The sequence below is a fragment of the Pseudophryne corroboree genome, chromosome 10 (assembly GCF_028390025.1).
Source record: "Pseudophryne corroboree isolate aPseCor3 chromosome 10, aPseCor3.hap2, whole genome shotgun sequence".
In the NCBI taxonomy this organism is placed as follows: Eukaryota; Metazoa; Chordata; class Amphibia; order Anura; family Myobatrachidae; genus Pseudophryne; species Pseudophryne corroboree.
In genome coordinates, this window is record NC_086453.1 from 143328090 (window position 1) to 143348983 (window position 20894).

At 49.0% G+C, this 20894-nt stretch overlaps 1 protein-coding gene across 6 annotated transcripts in view; it reads left to right on the forward strand.

Annotated features, from left to right (window-relative positions):
- The first annotated feature begins 16189 nt into the window (after positions 1-16189).
- The window catches only part of PPP1R12C (protein phosphatase 1 regulatory subunit 12C), a 404850-nt gene continuing 400145 nt past the window's right edge, over positions 16190-20894 (forward strand). The window contains exon 1 of one of the 6 annotated variants that reach the window (XM_063942836.1): positions 16190-16631. In XM_063942836.1, coding sequence (XP_063798906.1) covers positions 16302-16631 — 330 coding nt within the window. In that variant the 5' untranslated portion in view covers positions 16190-16301. The remainder of the gene's footprint in view (positions 16632-20894) is intronic. The other 5 variants (XM_063942835.1, XM_063942838.1, XM_063942837.1 and 2 more) reach the window with 5 other exon arrangements.

A 20894-nucleotide genomic window follows, 5' to 3' on the forward strand; every position in this document is an offset into this window, starting at 1 on the left:
ATCCCAAAGTATTATTAACCTCAATAACCATAATTTCCACTCATTTTCAGTCTATTCTGAACACCTCACACCTCACAATATTATTTTTAGTCCTAAAATTTGCACCGAGGTCGCAGGATGGCTAAGCTAAGCGACCCAAGTGGCCGACACAAACACCTGGCCCATCTAGGAGTGGCACTGCAGTGTCACGCAGGATGGCCCTTCCAAAAAACACTCCCCAAACAGCACATGACGCAAAGAAAAAAAGAGGCGCAATGAAGTAGCTGTGTGAGTAAGCTAAGCGACCCTAGTGGCCGACACAAACACCTGGCCCATCTAGGAGTGGCACTGCAGTGTCACGCAGGATGGCCCTTCCAAAAAACACTCCCCAAACAGCACATGACGCAAAGAAAAAAAGAGGTGCAATGAGGTAGCTGTGTGAGTAAGCTAAGCGACCCTAGTGGCCGACACAAACACCTGGCCCATCTAGGAGTGGCACTGCAGTGTCACGCAGGATGGCCCTTCCAAAAAACACTCCCCAAACAGCACATGACGCAAAGAAAAAAAGAGGCGCAATGAGGTAGCTGTGTGAGTAAGCTAAGCGACCCTAGTGGCCGACACAAACACCTGGCCCATCTAGGAGTGGCACTGCAGTGTCACGCAGGATGGCCCTTCCAAAAAACACTCCCCAAACAGCACATGACGCAAAGAAAAAAAGAGGCGCAATGAGGTAGCTGTGTGAGTAAGCTAAGCGACCCTAGTGGCCGACACAAACACCTGGCCCATCTAGGAGTGGCACTGCAGTGTCACGCAGGATGGCCCTTCCAAAAAACACTCCCCAAACAGCACATGACGCAAAGAAAAAAAGAGGCGCAATGAGGTAGCTGTGTGAGTAAGCTAAGCGACCCTAGTGGCCGACACAAACACCTGGCCCATCTAGGAGTGGCACTGCAGTGTCACGCAGGATGGCCCTTCCAAAAAACACTCCCCAAACAGCACATGACGCAAAGAAAAAAAGAGGCGCAATGAGGTAGCTGTGTGAGTAAGCTAAGCGACCCTAGTGGCCGACACAAACACCTGGCCCATCTAGGAGTGGCACTGCAGTGTCACGCAGGATGGCCCTTCCAAAAAACACTCCCCAAACAGCACATGACGCAAAGAAAAAAAGAGGCGCAATGAGGTAGCTGTGTGAGTAAGCTAAGCGACCCTAGTGGCCGACACAAACACCTGGCCCATCTAGGAGTGGCACTGCAGTGTCACGCAGGATGGCCCTTCCAAAAAACACTCCCCAAACAGCACATGACGCAAAGAAAAAAAGAGGCGCAATGAGGTAGCTGTGTGAGTAAGCTAAGCGACCCTAGTGGCTGACGCAAACACCTGGCCAATCTAGGAGTGGCACTGCAGTGTCACGCAGGATGGCCCTTCCAAAAAACACTCCCCAAACAGCACATGACGCAAAGAAAAAAAGAGGCGCAATGAGGTAGCTGTGTGAGTAAGCTAAGCGACCCTAGTGGCCGACACAAACACCTGGCCAATCTAGGAGTGGCACTGCAGTGTCACGCAGGATGGCCCTTCCAAAAAACACCCCCCAAACAGCACATGATGCAAAGAAAAATGAAAGAAAAAAGAGGTGCAAGATGGAATTGTCCTTGGGCCCTCCCACCCACCCTTATGTTGTATAAACAGGACATGCACACTTTAACCAACCCATCATTTCAGTGACAGGGTCTGCCACACGACTGTGACTGAAATGACGGGTTGGTTTGGACCCCCACCAAAAAAGAAGCAATTAATCTCTCCTTGCACAAACTGGCTCTACAGAGGCAAGATGTCCACCTCATCATCATCCTCCGATATATCACCGTGTACATCCCCCTCCTCACAGATTATCAATTCGTCCCCACTGGAATCCACCATCTCAGCTCCCTGTGTACTTTGTGGAGGCAATTGCTGCTGGTCAATGTCTCCACGGAGGAATTGATTATAATTCATTTTAATGAACATAATCTTCTCCACATTTTCTGGATGTAACCTCGTACGCCGATTGCTGACAAGGTGAGCGGCGGCACTAAACACTCTTTCGGAGTACACACTTGTGGGAGGGCAACTTAGGTAGAATAAAGCCAGTTTGTGCAAGGGCCTCCAAATTGCCTCTTTTTCCTGCCAGTATAAGTACGGACTGTCTGACGTGCCTACTTGGATGCGGTCACTCATATAATCCTCCACCATTCTTTCAATGGGGAGAGAATCATATGCAGTGACAGTAGACGACATGTCCGTAATCGTTGTCAGGTCCTTCAGTCCGGACCAGATGTCAGCATCAGCAGTCGCTCCAGACTGCCCTGCATCACCGCCAGCGGGTGGGCTCGGAATTCTGAGCCTTTTCCTCGCACCCCCAGTTGCGGGAGAATGTGAAGGAGGAGATGTTGACAGGTCGCGTTCCGCTTGACTTGACAATTTTGTCACCAGCAGTTCTTTGAACCCCAGCAGACTTGTGTCTGCCGGAAAGAGAGATCCAAGGTAGGTTTTAAATCTAGGATCGAGCACGGTGGCCAAAATGTAGTGCTCTGATTTCAACAGATTGACCACCCGTGAATCCTGGTTAAGCGAATTAAGGGCTCCATCCACAAGTCCCACATGCCTAGCGGAATCGCTCTGTGTTAGCTCCTCCTTCAATGTCTCCAGCTTCTTCTGCAAAAGCCTGATGAGGGGAATGACCTGACTCAGGCTGGCAGTGTCTGAACTGACTTCACGTGTGGCAAGTTCAAAAGGTTGCAGAACCTTGCACAACGTTGAAATCATTCTCCACTGCGCTTGAGACAGGTGCATTCCACCTCCTATATCGTGCTCAGTTGTATAGGCTTGAATGGCCTTTTGCTGCTCCTCCATCCTCTGAAGCATATAGAGGGTAGAATTCCACCTCGTTACCACTTCTTGCTTCAGATGATGGCAGGGCAGCTTCAGGCGTTTTTGGTGGTGCTCCAGTCTTCTGTACGTGGTGCCTGTACGCCGGAAGTGTCCCGCAATTCTTCTGGCCACCGACAGCATCTCTTGCACGCCCCTCTCGTTTTTTAAATAATTCTGCACCACCAAATTCAAGGTATGTGCAAAACATGGGACGTGCTGGAATTTGCCCATATTTAATGCACACACAATATTGCTGGCGTTGTCCGATGCCACAAATCCACAGGAGAGTCCAATTGGGGTAAGCCATTCTGCGATGATCTTCCTCAGTTGCCGTAAGAGGTTTTTAGCTGTGTGCGTATTCTGGAAAGCGGTGATACAAAGCGTAGCCTGCCTAGGAAAGAGTTGGCGTTTGCGAGATGCTGCTACTGGTGCCGCCGCTGCTGTTCTTGCGGCGGGAGTCCATACATCTACCCAGTGGGCTGTCACAGTCATATAGTCCTGAGCCTGCCCTGCTCCACTTGTCCACATGTCCGTGGTTAAGTGGACATTGGGTACAACTGCATTTTTTAGGACACTGGTGAGTCTTTTTCTGAGGTCTGTGTACATTTTCGGTATCGCCTGCCTAGAGAAATGGAACCTAGATGGTATTTGGTACCGGGGACACAGTACCTCCAACAAGTCTCTAGTTGCCTCTGCAGTAATGATGGATACCGGAACCACGTTTCTCACCGCCAAGGATGCCAAGGCCTCAGTTGTCCGCTTTGCAACAGGATGACTGCTGTGATATTTCATCTTCCTCGCAAAGGACTGTTGGACAGTCAATTGCTTGGTGGAAGTAGTAAAAGTGGTCTTACGAGTACGACTTCCCCTCTGGGATGACCATCAACTCCCAGCAGCAACAACAGCAGCGCCAGCAGCAGTAGGCGTTACACGCAAGGATGCATCGGAGGAATCCCAGGCAGGAGAGGACTCGTCAGAATTGCCAGTGACATGGCCTGCAGGACTATTGGCATTCCTGGGGAAGGAGGAAATTGACACTGAGGGAGTTGGTGGGGTGGTTTGCGTGAGCTTGGTTACAAGAGGAAGGGATTTACTGGTCAGTGGACTGCTTCCGCTGTCGCCCAAAGTTTTTGAACTTGTCACTGACTTATGATGAATGCGCTGCAGGTGACGTATAAGGGAGGATGTTCCGAGGTGGTTAACGTCCTTACCCCTACTTATTACAGCTTGACAAAGGCAACACACGGCTTGACAAATGTTGTCCGCATTTCTGTTGAAATACTTCCACACCGAAGAGCTGATTTTTTTGGTATTTTCACCAGGCATGTCAATGGCCCTATTCCTCCCACGGACAACAGGTGTCTCCCCGGGTGCCTGACTTAAACAAACCACCTCACCATCAGAATCCTCCTGGTCAATTTCCTCCCCAGCGCCAGCAACACCCATATCCTCCTCATCCTGGTGTACTTCAACACTGACATCTTCAATCTGACTATCAGGAACTGGACTGCGGGTGCTCCTTCCAGCACTTGCAGGGGGCGTGCAAATGGTGGAAGGCGCATGCTCTTCACGTCCAGTGTTGGGAAGGTCAGGCATCGCAAACGACACAATTGGACTCTCCTTGTGGATTTGTGATTTCGAAGAACGCACAGTTCTTTGCTGTGCTTTTGCCAGCTTGAGTCTTTTCATTTTTCTAGCGAGAGGCTGAGTGCTTCCATCCTCATGTGAAGCTGAACCACTAGCCATGAACATAGGCCAGGGCCTCAGCCGTTCCTTGCCACTCCGTGTGGTAAATGGCATATTGGCAAGTTTACGCTTCTCCTCCGACAATTTTATTTTAGATTTTTGAGTCCTTTTTTTACTGATATTTGGTGTTTTGGATTTTACATGCTCTGTACTATGACATTGGGCATCGGCCTTGGCAGACGACGTTGCTGGCATTTCATCGTCTCGGCCATGACTAGTGGCAACAGCTTCAGCACGAGGTGGAAGTCGATCTTGATCTTTCCCTATTTTTGGAACCTCAACATTTTTGTTCTCCATATTTTAATAGGCACAACTAAAAGGCACCTCAGGTAAACAATGGAGATGGATGGATACTAGTATACTTATGGATTGACGAGCGACTGCCGACACAGAGGTAGCTACAGCCGTGGACTACCGTACTGCGTCTGCTGCTAATATAGACTGGATGATAATGAGATATAAAATATATATATATCACTACTGCAGCCGGACAGGTATATATTATATAATGACGGACCTGCTGGACACTGTCAGCAATGCAGACTCCTAAAGTAAGCTACTAGTATCAAGAAGATAGAAAAAAAAAAAAACACCACAGGTAGGTGGTATACAATTATGGATGGACGAGCGACTGCCGACACAGAGGTAGCTACAGCCGTGGACTACCGTACTGCGTCTGCTGCTAATATAGACTGGATGATAATGATATAAAAAAATATATATATATCACTACTGCAGCCGGACAGGTATATATTATATAATGACGGACCTGCTGGACACTGTCAGCTCAGCACTGCAGACTCCTAAAGTAAGCTACTAGTAGTATCAAGAAAATAGAAAAAAAAAAAAACACCACAGGTAGGTGGTATACAATTATGGATGGACGAGCGACTGCCGACACAGAGGTAGCTACAGCCGTGGACTACCGTACTGCGTCTGCTGCTAATATAGACTGGATGATAATGAGATATAAAATATATATATATATATATCACTACTGCAGCCGGACAGGTATATATTATATAATGACGGACCTGCTGGACACTGTCAGCTCAGCACTGCAGACTCCTAAAGTAAGCTACTAGTATCAAGAAGATAGAAAAAAAAAACCACCACGGGTAGGTGGTATACAATTATGGATGGACGAGCGACTGCCGACACAGAGGTAGCTACAGCCGTGGACTACCATACTGCGTCTGCTGCTAATATAGACTGGAGATGATAATGATATAAAAAATATATATATATATCACTACTGCAGCCAGACAGGTATATATTATATAATGACGGACCTGCTGGACACTGTCAGCTCAGCACTGCAGACTCCTAAAGTAAGCTACTAGTATCAAGAAGATAGAGAAAAAAAAACACCACGGGTAGGTGGTATACAATTATGGATGGACAAGCGACTGCCGACACAGAGGTAGCTACAGCCGTGGACTACCGTACTGCGTCTGCTGCTAATATAGACTGGATGATAATGAGATATAAAATATATATATATCACTACTGCAGCCGGACAGGTATATATTATATAATGACGGACCTGCTGGACACTGTCAGCTCAGCACTGCAGACTCCTAAAGTAAGCTACTAGTATCAAGAAGATAGAAAAAAAAAACACCACGGGTAGGTGGTATACAATTATGGATGGACGAGCGACTGCCGACACAGAGGTAGCTACAGCTGTGGACTACCGTACTGCGTCTGCTGCAGTGCTAATATAGACTGGATGATAATGATATAAAAAATATATATATATCACTACTGCAGCCGGACAGGTATATATTATATAATGACGGACCTGCTGGACACTGTCAGCAGAATGCGTTTATAGAATAAAAACACCACACGACGAGTGTTTAACTTTTTCAGGCAGACAATCACAATATACTGGTGGTCAGTGGTCACTGGTCAGTCACACTGGCACTGGCAGTGGCACTCTGGCAGCAAAAGTGTGCACTGTTAAAATATGTACTCCTGCTATAACTGCTCCCCAGTCTCCCCCACAATTAAGCTGTGTGAGCAGTGAGCACTCAGCACAGTCAGATATACAGTATTACATAGATGATGCAGCACACTGAGGGCACACTGAGGCTGAGCACAGATATGGTATGTGACTGTGTCACACTGTGTATCTTTTTTTTCAGGCAGAGAACGGATTAATTAAACTGGTGGTCACTGGTCACACTATCAGCAAGTAGTACTCCTAATATGCTCCCCAAAATTAGTAAATCAAGTGTCTCTACTACTCTCTAGTCTACTCTAAACGGAGAGGACGCCAGCCACGTCCTCTCCCTATCAATCTCAATGCACGTGTGAAAATGGCGGCGACGCGCGGATCCTTATATAAAATCCGAGTCTCGCGATAGAATCCGAGCCTCGCGAGAATCCGACAGCGGGATGATGACGTTCGGGCGCGCTCGGGTTAACCGAGCAACGCGGGACGATCCGAGTCTGCCTCGGACCCGTGTAAAAAGCGTGAAGTTCGGGGGGGTTCGGTTTCCGAGAAACCGAACCCGCTCATCACTAGCATGCGCAGGACGCGGGGGCATGCTGGGAGGGATCCAATCGGATTTCTCACACAGCACGATGTGATAAGAAGCCCATAGGCTTCTATAGGGTAAATGATGTTACCCTCCACATCGGAGCACCGATATTGGGGCTTTAGTACACTTGTAAATGCAGTAAAAACCCTGAAAACCGGGTTTTTACCGCATTTCTGCTTTAGTACATTCCACCCATTGTATGTTACTTAATCTTTGGTTGGCTGTAGGTTTTTCTATGTTTACATTTTCAGTGATATATTGTTAGGATTGGCAAAAAACTGTCACCAGATACATTTGCCTGTATGTATTTTGTGGAATGGGTCATATGTAAATGTTGGTGGTATTTTTTAATATATGTAGAAAACAAAAGTAGTGTATTCAGAGGTAGGCGACTTATACCCCTTTTCCACCACTGTAGCACGGCTCGCAGCCGTGTCGCCTGACACGGCTGCGACCCATGCTACAGCCCCCTTCAGACAGCGGTCACCAACCCGGCAATTGCCGGGTTGGTGACACTGCTAGTGACGCGGCAGGGGCAGCGCTGGGAGATCACATGATCAGGGCCGGTGCTAGGGTGTTCGGCGCCCCCCTGCAAACTATAAATTTGCGCCCTCCCATACTTTACAAAGGGACAGCGCACACAATGCTTTTACACATAATTCTCCCTGTAGTAGTGCCGCTTACACACATAACGCCCCCTGTGGGACATGTTCCACTTATACACAACGTCCACTGTAGTAGTGGCACTTACACACGTAACTTCCCCTACAGCAGTGACGCTTACACACGTAACACCCCCTGCAACAGTGACGCTTACACACATAACGCCCCCTGTACCAGTGACGCTTACATACGTAACGCCCCCTATACCAGTGACGCTTACACACGTAACGCCCACTGTACCAGTGACACTTACACACGTAACGTCCCCTGTACCAGTGACACTTACACACGTAACGTCCCCTGTACCAGTGACGCTTACACACGTAACGCCCCCTGTACCAGTGCTGCTTACACACATAACGCCCCCTGTACCAGTGACGCTTACATACGTAACGCCCCCTGTACCAGTGACGCTTACACACGTAACGCCCCCTGTACCAGTGCTGCTGACACACGTAACGTCCCCTGTACCAGTGACGCTTACACACGTAACGCCCACTGTACCAGTGCTGCTTACACACGTAACGTCCCCTGTACCAGTGACGCTTACACACGTAACGCCCCCCTTTACCAGTGACGCTTACATTCGCAACACTACCTGCAGCAGTGCCGCTTACACAGGCAGCGCCCCCTATACCAGTGACGCCTGCACACGCAAAGCTCCCTGTAGCAGTGATGCTTACACACGTAACGCCCCCTGTACCAGTGACGCCTGCACACGCAACGCTCCCTGTAGCAGTGATGCTTACACACGTAACGCCCCCTGTACCAGTGACGCTTACACACGCAACGCTCCCTGTAGCAGTGATGCTTACACACGTAACGCCCCCTGTACCAGTGACGCTTACACACACAACGCCCCCTGTACCAGTGACGCTTACACACGTAATGCCCCCTGTACCAGTGACGCTTATACAAGATGCAACGCCCCCTGTACCAGTGACGCTTACACACATATACACAGCCCCCCCATATTACACCCAGCACATGACATTATACACAGCCCCCCCATATTACACCCAGCACATGACATTATACACAGCCCCCCCATATTACACCCAGCACATGACACTATACACAGCCCCCCCATATTACACCCAGCACATGGCATTAGACACAGCCCCCCCATATTACACCCTACACATGACACTATACACAGCACACATACCCCCCCTCCCCTATATTACACTCTGTACCAGCTTACATATTATTATACACCCCCCCCCCCCTTCCATATTACACCCAGTGCATATACACCCAGTGCCACAGTACATAGAGCTGACCTAAGGACAGTGTGGGAGGGAACACCCAGTGAGAGCCGAGGAGCTGCTGCTGCTGGGCTGATGATACACACTGCTGAGTGTGGTGGGAGGGGCCAGCTACAGGGAAGCATAGCCCTGCTTCGTTCAGACGGCATCTCAGTGTGCACACAGGCAGCCTTGAAGTCTCCCGTGAAGGCCCCGCCCCCCGGCCTCTCCGGACTTGTAGCGGGAGGGCTGACAAGGTTTGCAACACACACCTACTGTCAGGGGGGGGGGGTAGGGGGAAGCATCATGCTGCCGGCCCTGCTGCCTGTCAAACAGTGTGACAGGCACAGCAGCCAGCAGCAGCAGTAGGGGCCCAGGCGCAGCAGCGGGAATGCAAAGCAGGTAGGCGCCTCTCCAATCCTGGCGCCTACCTGCTTTGCATCCCTTTGCTGAGTGGGTAGCGCCGGGCCTCCACATGATCTTTCAGCGCCGCTCTCTCATACACTGTGAACGGGAGCCGTGTAGCCTCAACACGCCTCCCGTTCACACTAGACAGCCAGCCGGGTTGAACACGTGTTCAACCAGGCTAGCTACCCGGGTAGGATTCCCGGATCACTTGATCCGGTAATTTGCCGGGGGACCTTTTTCCACTAGGAAAAAACACGGGTAAATGCGCGCCCCCGCACATTTACCCGTGTTTTAAAAGCTAGTGAAAAAATAAGAATTTACTTACCGATAATTCTATTTCTCGTAGTCCGTAGTGGATGCTGGGGACTCCGTAAGGACCATGGGGGGAATAGCGGCTCCGCAGGAGTCTGGGCACAAAAGTAAAGCTTTAGGACTACCTGGTGTGCACTGGCTCCTCCCCCTATGACCCTCCTCCAAGCCTCAGTTAGAATACTGTGCCCGGACGAGCGTACACAATAAGGAAGGATTTTGAATCCCGGGTAAGACTCATACCAGCCACACCAATCACACCGTATAACTTGTGATCTAAACCCAGTTAACAGCATGATAACAGAGGAGCCTCTAGAAAAGATGGCTCACTACAGCAATAACCCGATTTTTGGTAACAATAACTATGTACCAGTATTGCAGACAATCCGCACTTGGGATGGGCGCCCAGCATCCACTACGGACTACGAGAAATAGAATTATCGGTAAGTAAATTCTTATTTTCTCTGACGTCCTAGTGGATGCTGGGGACTCCGTAAGGACCATGGGGATTATACCAAAGCTCCCAAACGGGCGGGAGAGTGCGGATGACTCTGCAGCACCAAATGAGAGAACTCCAGGTCCTCCTCAGCCAGGGTATCAAATTTGTAGAATTTTACAAACGTATTTGCTCCTGACCAAGTAGCTGCTCGGCAAAGTTGTAAAGCCGAGACCCCTCGGGCAGCCGCCCAAGATGAGCCCACCTCCCTTGTGGAGTGGGCATTTACAGATTTTTGGCTGTGGCAGGCCTGCCACAGAATGTGCAAGCTGAATTGTACTACAAATCCAACGAGCAATAGTCTGCTTAGAAGCAGGAGCACCCAGCTTGTTGGGTGCATACAGGATAAACAGCGAGTCAGATTTTCTGACTCCAGCCGTCCTGGAAACATATATTTTCAGGGCCCTGACAACGTCTAGCAACTTGGAGTCCTCCAAGTCCCTAGTAGCAGCAGGCACCACCATAGGTTGGTTCAGGTGAAACGCTGAAACCACCTTAGGGAGAAACTGAGGACGAGTCCTCAATTCCGCCCTGTCCGAATGGAAAATCAGATAAGGGCTTTTACAGGATAAAGCCGCCAATTCTGACCCGCGCCTGGCCCAGGCCAGGGCCAACAGCATGACCACCTTCCATGTGAGATATTTTAACTCCACAGATTTAAGTGGTTCAACCCAATGTGACTTTTGGAACCCAAAAACTACATTGAGATCCCAAGGTGCCACTGGAGGCACAAAAGGAGGCTGTATATACAGTACCCCTTTTACAAACGTCTGAACTTCAGGGACTGAAGCTAGTTCTTTTTGGAAGAAAATTGACAGGGCCGAAATTTGAACCTTAATGGACCCCAATTTCAGGCCCATAGACACTCCTGTTTGCAGGAAATGTAGGAATCGACCCAGTTGAAATTCCTCCGTCGGGCCTTACTGGCCTCGCACCACGCAACATATTTTCGCCAAATGCGGTGATAATGTTTTGCGGTTACATCCTTCCTGGCTTTGATCAGGATAGGGATGACTTCATCCGGAATGCCTTTTTCCTTCAGGATCCGGCGTTCAACCGCCATGCCGTCAAACGCAGCCGCGGTAAGTCTTGAAACAGACAGGGTCCTTGCTGGAGCAGGTCCCTTCTTAGAGGTAGAGGCCACGGATCCTCCGTGAGCATCTCTTGAAGTTCCGGTTACCAAGTCCTTCTTGGCCAATCTGGAGCCACGAATATAGTGCTTACTCCTCACCATCTTATAATTCTCAGTACCTTGTGTATGAGAGGCAGAGGATGGAACACATACACTGACCGGTACACCCACGGTGTTACCAGAGCGTCTGCTGAGGAAGTCTGCTTCCCAGTTGTCCATTCCCGGAATGAACACTGCTGACAGTGCTATCACATGATTTTCCGCCCAGCGAAGAATCCTTGCAGCTTCTGCCATTGCCCTCCTGCTTCTTGTGCCACCCTGTCTGTTTACGTGGGTGACTGCCGTGATGTTGTCCGACTGGATCAACACCGGCTGACCTTGAAGCAGAGGTCTTGCTAAGCTTAGAGCATTGTAAATGGCCCTTAGCTTCAGGATATTTATGTGAAGTGATGTCTCCAGGCTTGACCATAAGCCCTGGAAATTCCTTCCCTGTGTGACTGCTCCCCAGCCTCGCAGGCTGGCATCCGTGGTCACCAGGACCCAGTCCTGAATGCCGAATCTGCAGCCCTCTAGAAGATGAGCACTCTGCAACCACCACAGGAGGGACACCCTTGTCCTTGGTGACAGGGTTATCCGCTGATGCATCTGAAGATGCGACCCGGACCATTTGTCCAGCAGGTCCCACTAGAAAGTTCTTGCGTGGAATCTGCCGAATGGGATTGCTTCGAAGGAAGCCACCATTTTTCCCAGAACCCTTGTGCATTGATGCACTGAGACTTGGTTCGGTTTTTGGAGGTTCCTGACTAGCTCGGATAACTCCCTGGCTTTCTCCTCCGGGAGAAACACCTTTTTCTGGACTGTGTCCAGGATCATCCCTAGGAACAGAAGACGAGTCGTCGGAACCAGCTGCGATTTTGGAATATTGAGAATCCAACCGTGCTGCCGCAACACTACCTGAGATAGTGCTACACCGACCTCCAACTGTTCTCTGGATCTTACCCTTATCAGGAGATCGTCCAAGTAAGGGATAACTAAAACTCCCTTCCTTCGAAGGAGTATCATCATTTCGGCCGTTACCTTGGTAAAGACCCGGGGTGCCGTGGACCATCCAAACGGCAGCGTCTGAAACTGATAGTGACAGTTCTGTACCACAAACCTGAGGTACCCTTGGTGAGAAGGGTAAATTGGGACATGAAGGTAAGCATCCTTGATGTCCCGAGACATCATGTAGTCCCCTTCTTCCAGGTTCGCAATCACTGCTCTGAGTGACTCCATCTTGAATTTGAACCTCCGTATGTAAGTGTTCAAAGATTTTAGATTTAGAATCGGTCTCACCGAGCCGTCCGGCTTCGGTACCACAACAGTGTGGAATAATACCCCGTTCCCTGTTGCAGGAGGGGTACCTTGATTATCACCTGCTGGGAATACAGCTTGTGAATGGCTTCCAAAACTGCCTCCCTGTCAGAGGGAGACGTCGGTAAAGCCGACTTTAGGAAAACGGCGAGGGGGAGACGTCTCGAATTCCAATTTGTACCCCTGAGATATCACCTGAAGGATCCAGGGGTCTACTTGCGAGTGAGCCCACTGCGCGCTGAAATTCATTGAGACGGGCCCCCACCATGCCTGAGTCTGCTTGTAAAGCCCCAGCGTCATGCTGAGGGCTTGGCAGAGGCGGGAGAGGGCTTCTGTTCCTGGGAACTGGCTGATTTCTGCAGCCTTTTTCCTCTCCCTCTGTCACGGGGCAGAAATGAGGAACCTTTTGCCCGCTTGCCCTTCTGGGAACGAAAGGACTGCGCCTGATAATACGGCGTCTTCTTATGTTGAGAGGCGACCTGGGGTACAAACGTGGATTTCCCAGCTGTTGCCGTGGCCACCAGGTCTGAAAGACCGACCCCAAATAACTCCTCCCCTTTATAAGGCAATACTTCCAAATGCCGTTTGGAATCCGCATCACCTGACCACTGTCGTGTCCATAACCCTCTTCTGGCAGAAATGGACAACGCACTTACACTTGATGCCAGTCGGCAAATATTCCGCTGTGCATCACGCATATATAGAAATGCATCTTTTAAATGCTCTATAGGCAATAATATACTGTCCCTATCTAGGGTATCAATATTTTCAGTCAGGGAATCCGACCACGCCAACCCAGCACTGCACATCCAGGCTGAGGCGATTGCTGGTCGCAGTATAACACCAGTATGTGTGTAAATACATTTTAGGATACCCTCCTGCTTTCTATCAGCAGGATCCTTAAGGGCGGCCATCTCAGGAGAGGGTAGAGCCCTTGTTCTTACAAGTGTGTGAGCGCTTTACCCACCCTAGGGGGTGTTTCCCAACGCACCCTAACCTCTGGCGGGAAAGGATATAATGCCAATAACATTTTAGAAATTATCAGTTGTTATCGGGGGAAACCCACGCATCATCACACACCTCATTTAATTTCTCAGATTCAGGAAAACTACAGGTAGTTTTTCCTCACCGAACATAATACCCCTTTTTGGTGGTACTCGTATTATCAGAAATGTGTAAAACATTTTTCATTGCCTCAATCATGTAACGTGTGGCCCTACTGGAAGTCACATTTGTCTCTTCACCGTCGACACTGGAGTCAGTATCCGTGTCGGCGTCTGTATCTGCCATCTGAGGTAACGGGCGCTTTAGAGCCCCTGACGGCCTATGAGACGTCTGGACAGGCACAAGCTGAGTAGCCGGCTGTCTCATGTCAACCACTGTCTTTTATACAGAGCTGACACGGTCACGTAATTCCTTCCAACAGTTCATCCACTCAGGTGTCGACCCCCTAGGGGGTGACATCACTATTACAGGCAATTTGCTCCATCTCCACATCATTTTCCTCCTCATACATGTCGACACAAACGTACCGACACACAGCACACACACAGGGAATGCTCTGATAGAGGACAGGACCCCACTAGCCCTTTGGGGAGACAGAGGGAGAGTTTGCCAGCACACACCAGAGCGCTATATATATACAGGGATAACCTTATATAAGTGTTTTTCCCCTTATAGTTGCTGTATTTTTAATACTGCGCCTAATTAGTGCCCCCCTCTCTTTTTTAACCCTTTCTGTAGTGTAGTGACTGCAGGGGAGAGCCAGGGAGCTTCCCTCCAACGGAGCTGTGAGGGAAAATGGCGCCAGTGTGCTGAGGAGATAGGCTCCGCCCCCTTCTCGGCGGCCTTATCTCCCGTTTTTCTGTGTATTCTGGCAGGGGTTAAAATTCATCCATATAGCCCTGGGGGCTATATGTGATGTATTTTCGCCAGCCAAGGTGTTTTTATTGCTGCTCAGGGCGCCCCCCCCTAGCGCCCTGCACCCTCAGTGACCGAAGTGTGACGTGTGCTGAGGAGCAATGGCGCACAGCTGCAGTGCTGTGCGCTACCTTGGTGAAGACAGGATGTCTTCTGCCGCCGATTTTCCGGACCTCTTCTTGCTTCTGGCTCTGTAAGGGGGCCGGCGGCGCGGCTCTGGGACCGGACTCCATGGCTGGGCCTGTGTTCGATCCCTCTGGAGCTAATGGTGTCCAGTAGCCTAAGAAGCCCAATCCACTCTGCACGCAGGTGAGTTCGCTTCTTCTCCCCTTAGTCCCTCGATGCAGTGAGCCTGTTAACAGCAGGTCTCACTGAAAATAAAAAACCTAAAACTAAACTTTTCACTAAGCAGCTCAGGAGAGCCACCTAGTGTGCACCCTTCTCGTTCGGGCACAAAAATCTAACTGAGGCTTGGAGGAGGGTCATAGGGGGAGGAGCCAGTGCACACCAGGTAGTCCTAAAGCTTTACTTTTGTGCCCAGACTCCTGCGGAGCCGCTATTCCCCCCATGGTCCTTACGGAGTCCCCAGCATCCACTAGGACGTCAGAGAAAGGGGTATTAGAGTACATTTGAATACTTGGCCAGTATAGTCTGTTAATTGGCCGCTTGTATATATGTGATTGCATTCCACTGCAGACTATGAAACGCAGCCGCCAGTGATTATGAAAGCCTGAGGAGTCCAGATCTGTGGGGCTGCTGTTTGTGGATTGAGCAGCATGAATAATACCCTAGCAACGGTGGTGAGTGTATATAGCCACTGTATGTTATAAAAATAATGAGTTGCCTAATTATAAAAATTGAGTTACTATTATCCTTTATTTATATGGCGCCACAAGGGATCCGCAGCGCCCATTACACAGTACATAAACAGTAGAGTTTTCTACTAAAGCTTCTTAAACATGTGGGGCGGGGGGGTGCACCGAAGATTTGCCTAGCGTGCTGAGAAACCTTGCACCGGCCCTGTTGACCATGAATAATTTGAATTGGTCCTGGACCACCAACGCAGGGCACCCCTGCAAGTGTCCCAAGGCACCCCAGGGAGCCACGGCACACAGTTTGGGAACCTCTGTCGTAGGAGCAAAATTACCCCCAAATTCTGTGATTTTAGCTGTTTTTATTTTTTTTATTTTTTTTTTAAATCATCCAGATCCAAAACCAAAACGCGAAAGGGTGGTTTTGGCAAAACCAAGCCAGGAAAGTGGAATTAGAACCAAAACACAAAAAGTGCCAGCTGCACATCTCTAGTAGCAACCAATCAGTTTATATTTATCGTCTGCGCAACGATAGCTAGCGTTGATTGGCTGCTATAGGACACATTTCCCGAACGTCCTCTTTAGGAGATTGGACACAGCTTGACTCGTGCTTCCTCACGCGTCGCGCGATCCTAGTGTCGGAACTACATATCCCGGCATGCCTTGCGCACGCCGCTCAATGACGACATAACGTCGCAAAGCAGCGCGCCGGCGGCACAGGGCGGAGGAGGAGGAGAGGGGGGGTGCTGGCGGCCGCGGTGTTACGGACATAAACAGAACATGGCGGAAGGAGCCGCCGCCGCTGCGCAGGCTAAGGAGAGGAGAAGGGAGCAGCTCCGGCAATGGGCCCGCTCTTGCACCAACCAAGAGGCGGCCGAGCCCCGGTGGCAGAGACGCAAGAGGCGGACTGGTGATGGAAAGGAGGAAGATGAGGGAGATCGGGGCTCTGGGGAAGGGGATGGGCGCACCGTCCGGTTTGAGCGGGCGGCGGAGTTTCTTGCTGCCTGTGCCGGGGGGGATTTGCTGGAGGCAGAGGAGATGCTGAGAGGGGAGTCTGGGAAGGATGTCATTGACAGCACTAACACTGATGGGATCAGCGCCCTGCACCAGGTGAGAGAACCTATAGTGATGCCATGTCTCAGGATGTACCAGTGTGGTGCCATGGCCAGGGGTGGGTGCCTGTGTGGTGCTATGGCCCGGGGTGGGTGCCTGTGTGGTGCCATGGCCCGGGGTGGGTGCCTGTGTGGTGCCATGGCCCGGGGTGGGTGCCTGTGTGGTGCCATGGCCCGGGGTGGGTGCCTGTGTGGTGCCATGGCCCGGGTTGGGTGCCTGTGTGGTGCCATGGCCCGGGTTGGGTGCCTGTGTGGTGCCATGGCCCGGGTTGGGTGCCTGTGTGGTGCCATGGCCCGGGTTGGGTGCCTGTGTGGTGCCATGGCCCGGGGTGGGTGCCTGTGTGGTGCCATGGCCCGGGGTGGGTGCCTGTGTGGTGCCATGGCCCGGGGTGGGTGCCTGTGTGGTGCCATGGCCCGGGGTGGGTGCCTGTGTGGTGCCATGGCCCGGGGTGGGTGCCTGTGTGGTGCCATGGCCCGGGGTGGGTGCCTGTGTGGTGCCATGGTCCGGGGTGGGTGCCTGTGTGGTGCCATGGTCCGGGGTGGGTGCCCGTGTGATGCCATGGCCTGGGGTGGGTGCCCGTGTGATGCCATGGCCTGGGGTGGGTGCCCGTGTGATGCCATGGCCTGGGGTGGGTGCCTGTGTGATGCCATGGCCTGGGGTTGGTGCCCGTGTGGTGCCATGGCCCGGCGGGGTGGGTGCCCGTGTGATGCCATGGCCTGGGGTGGGTGCCCGTGTGATGCCATGGCCTGGGGTGGGTGCCCGTGTGATGCCATGGCCTGGGGTGGGTGCCCGTGTGATGCCATGGCCTGGGGTGGGTGCCCGTGTGGTGCCATGGCCTGGGGTGGGTGCCCGTGTGGTGCCATGGCCTTGGGTGGGTGCCATGGCCTGGGGTGGGTGCCCGTGTGATGCCATGGCCTGGGGTGGGTGCCCGTGTGATGCCATGGCCTGGGGTGGGTGCCCGTGTGATGCCATGGCCTGGGGTGGGTGCCCGTGTGATGCCATGGCCTGGGGTGGGTGCCCGTGTGATGCCATGGCCTGGCGGGGTGGGTGCCTGTGTGATGCCATGGCCTGGCGGGGTGGGTGCCTGTGTGATGTGATGCCATGGCCCGGCGGGGTGGGTGCCCGTGTGATGCCATGGCCCGGCGGGGTGGGTGCCCGTGTGATGCCATGGCCTGGGGTGGGTGCCCGTGTGATGCCATGGTGGGGTGGGTGCCCGTGTGATGCCATGGCCTGGGGTGGGTGCCCGTGTGATGCCACGGCCCGGGGTGGGTGCCCTTGTGATGCCACGGCCCTGGGTGGGTGCCTCTGGTGTCTCAGCTTTGACAGTCAATAGATATACCATGGACACAGAGTCCATTGGAAATCTGTACTGAGATCCCAGGATTGATTTGGTTGAATCTATTTATTATTATAAATATTATTATTAATAATAATAATAATAATAATAATAATAAAAAATAATAATAATAATAATAATAATAATAATATTTTAAATGATATATACCGTAGTGTAGATAATGTTACTTTTGTTTGTCAGAAATGCTGTGCAGGCACGTTTCATACATCTTAATGGGCTCTATGTTCTTGCTGATGTCCTCTGCCCCTAAAACTAAAAAATCTGCTTTGATCCACAATCAGAGTTTTTCTAGGTGCTGTTTAATTATGACATAGACTAGTGGTTACCAGACTGGGTACTCGGAAGCACTTAAAATGCTACCGTGGGTTGATGGTCCAAGACCAAAGCATATTATCAGTGTGATAAGCAATACCAGTGCTGGCGATAATAAAATACTGTATGTGGACAAGCAGAAGGCTAACCCTGGCCACCACCACATAACTGAACCAAAGTAGGACATGTAAGAAGTTTACTACTTTTAATAATTTTTCTCAATAAGAAACTTGATCTAGTGTGCTGCAACAAAATGCCCATACTGTGGTGTGCCGTGATTTAAAATAGCTTGGGAACCACTGTCATAGACCCGTTGCTCTACGTTTTCAGTAGCAGCTAATGCTGCCACCCACAAAACAGATGTCACAGATCTGTGCAGTTCAGATGTTGTCTCTGCAGTTAGTTGGCAAGTGCCCAGTAATGCCGGGAGGGAGCTGTCAGTGGTGCAAGCAGAGCTTAGCTGTCACTAGTAAACTGGGGCTCTTTAGATAACCAGCTGCCCAATTGGATCTTCAGTCTGCCTGTTTCACTTTGATGGGAATGTTTTGTGGCTCAAATGTGCACAGTGCAGGAAAATGTGTTACCTGCTCCGCATGGTGTGTACTTTTTACAAAGTATTGGTCACCTGGGATTTTGGCTTCTATTTCCATTTAGGAAATTTTTTTTTATTTTGCACGATACTCATAATGACAGAATGTCTGTTACCAGAAGAAGTTGATCACCGGTCAATCATTTATGTCTTCATTATCTCAGTACTTTATGATTCAATATTGTATCTACATTAGTTATATTATAACTGGTCTGTTACTTTACAACTAAAAGTGCACTGTCATAAATTCAGCTGCTTTATGGCCATAAAAAAATAAATAATTGTGTAATGTTTCTTGAACTTCACACACACACACACACACACACACACACACACACACACGTGTATGTATATATGTGTATATATCTATATATATATATATATATCTATCTATATCTATCTATATCTATCTATCTATCTATCTATCTATCTATCTATCTATCTATCTATCTATCTATATCTATATATATATATCTATATATATATATATCTATATATATATATCTATATATATATATATCTATATATATATATATCTATATATATATATATCTATATATATATATATCTATATATATATATATATATATATATATATATATATATATATCTATATATAGATATAGATATAGATCTAACTATCCATATATAGTTATGGCACTCCCAGTCCCAATGTCATCCACCTTGGTGCCCTCCTCAGGAAACTATAGACCAATGCAGGGTACCTAAAACTATTCACCATAGGAAAGGAACCAGGCGGCACTCCAAGGATTTTGTTCAAGCAAAAAAACGTGTATTCAAATAACAGTGCAAAAATATTAATCCAGCATAGTGCAAGCCACCAACGTTTCAACGCCCATCCGGCGTTTTTATCAAGGTGCTATGCTATAAAGTGCAATGTGACAACAGCATGAACAAACATATCTGTAACAACTTTCCTGTGCTATATAAATACCTGAATGTAGATGTGGTCCTCCCCGTTCGTTCGCGCCAGCCGGCATCCCGAGGCAGCGCCCCACGTGACCGGAACACAGGGGAGCCGCGGCTTCCGGCCTCGGGATGCCGGCTGGCGCGAACGAACGGGGAGGACCACATCTACATTCAGGTATTTATATAGCACAGGAAAGTTGTTACAGATATGTTTGTTCATGCTGTTGTCACATTGCACTTTATAGCATAGCACCTTGATAAAAACGCCGGATGGGCGTTGAAACGTTGGTGGCTTGCACTATGCTGGATTAATATTTTTGCACTGTTATTTGAATACACGTTTTTTTTGCTTGAACAAAATCCTTGGAGTGCCGCCTGGTTCCTTTCCTATGGTGAATAGTTTTAGGTACCCTGCATTGATTGATATATATATATATATATATATATATATATATATATATATATATATATATATATATATATATATATATATATATATATATATATATATATATATATATATATATATATATATATTTATTAATATATATATATATATTTATTATTAATAAATATATATATATATATTAATAAATATATATATATATATATTAATAAATATATATATATATATATATATATTAATAAATATATATATATATATATATTAATAAATATATATATATATATATATTAATAAATATATATATATATATATTAATAAATATATATATATATATATTAATAAATATATATATATATATATGTGTGTGTATATATGTATATGTGTGTATATATATATATATATATGTATATATGTGTGTATATATATATCTCCTATATATTTGCCTTAATCTGTGACTCTGTGCCCATAACGCTGGGCGGAGTCACAGAGCTGGGCGGAGTCAGCAGCATCCGGGGAGGGAGGAGGGGGGAGGAGAGACACCGTGGCCTGTGCCAGCACCAGAGGTAACGTAAAAAATGTACGGAGGGGTGGCCATGGCCACCAGTATCACCACACACAGCTCCAGCCAGCAGCAGGGAGGCTAATACAGGCTATGCGGAGGGGACT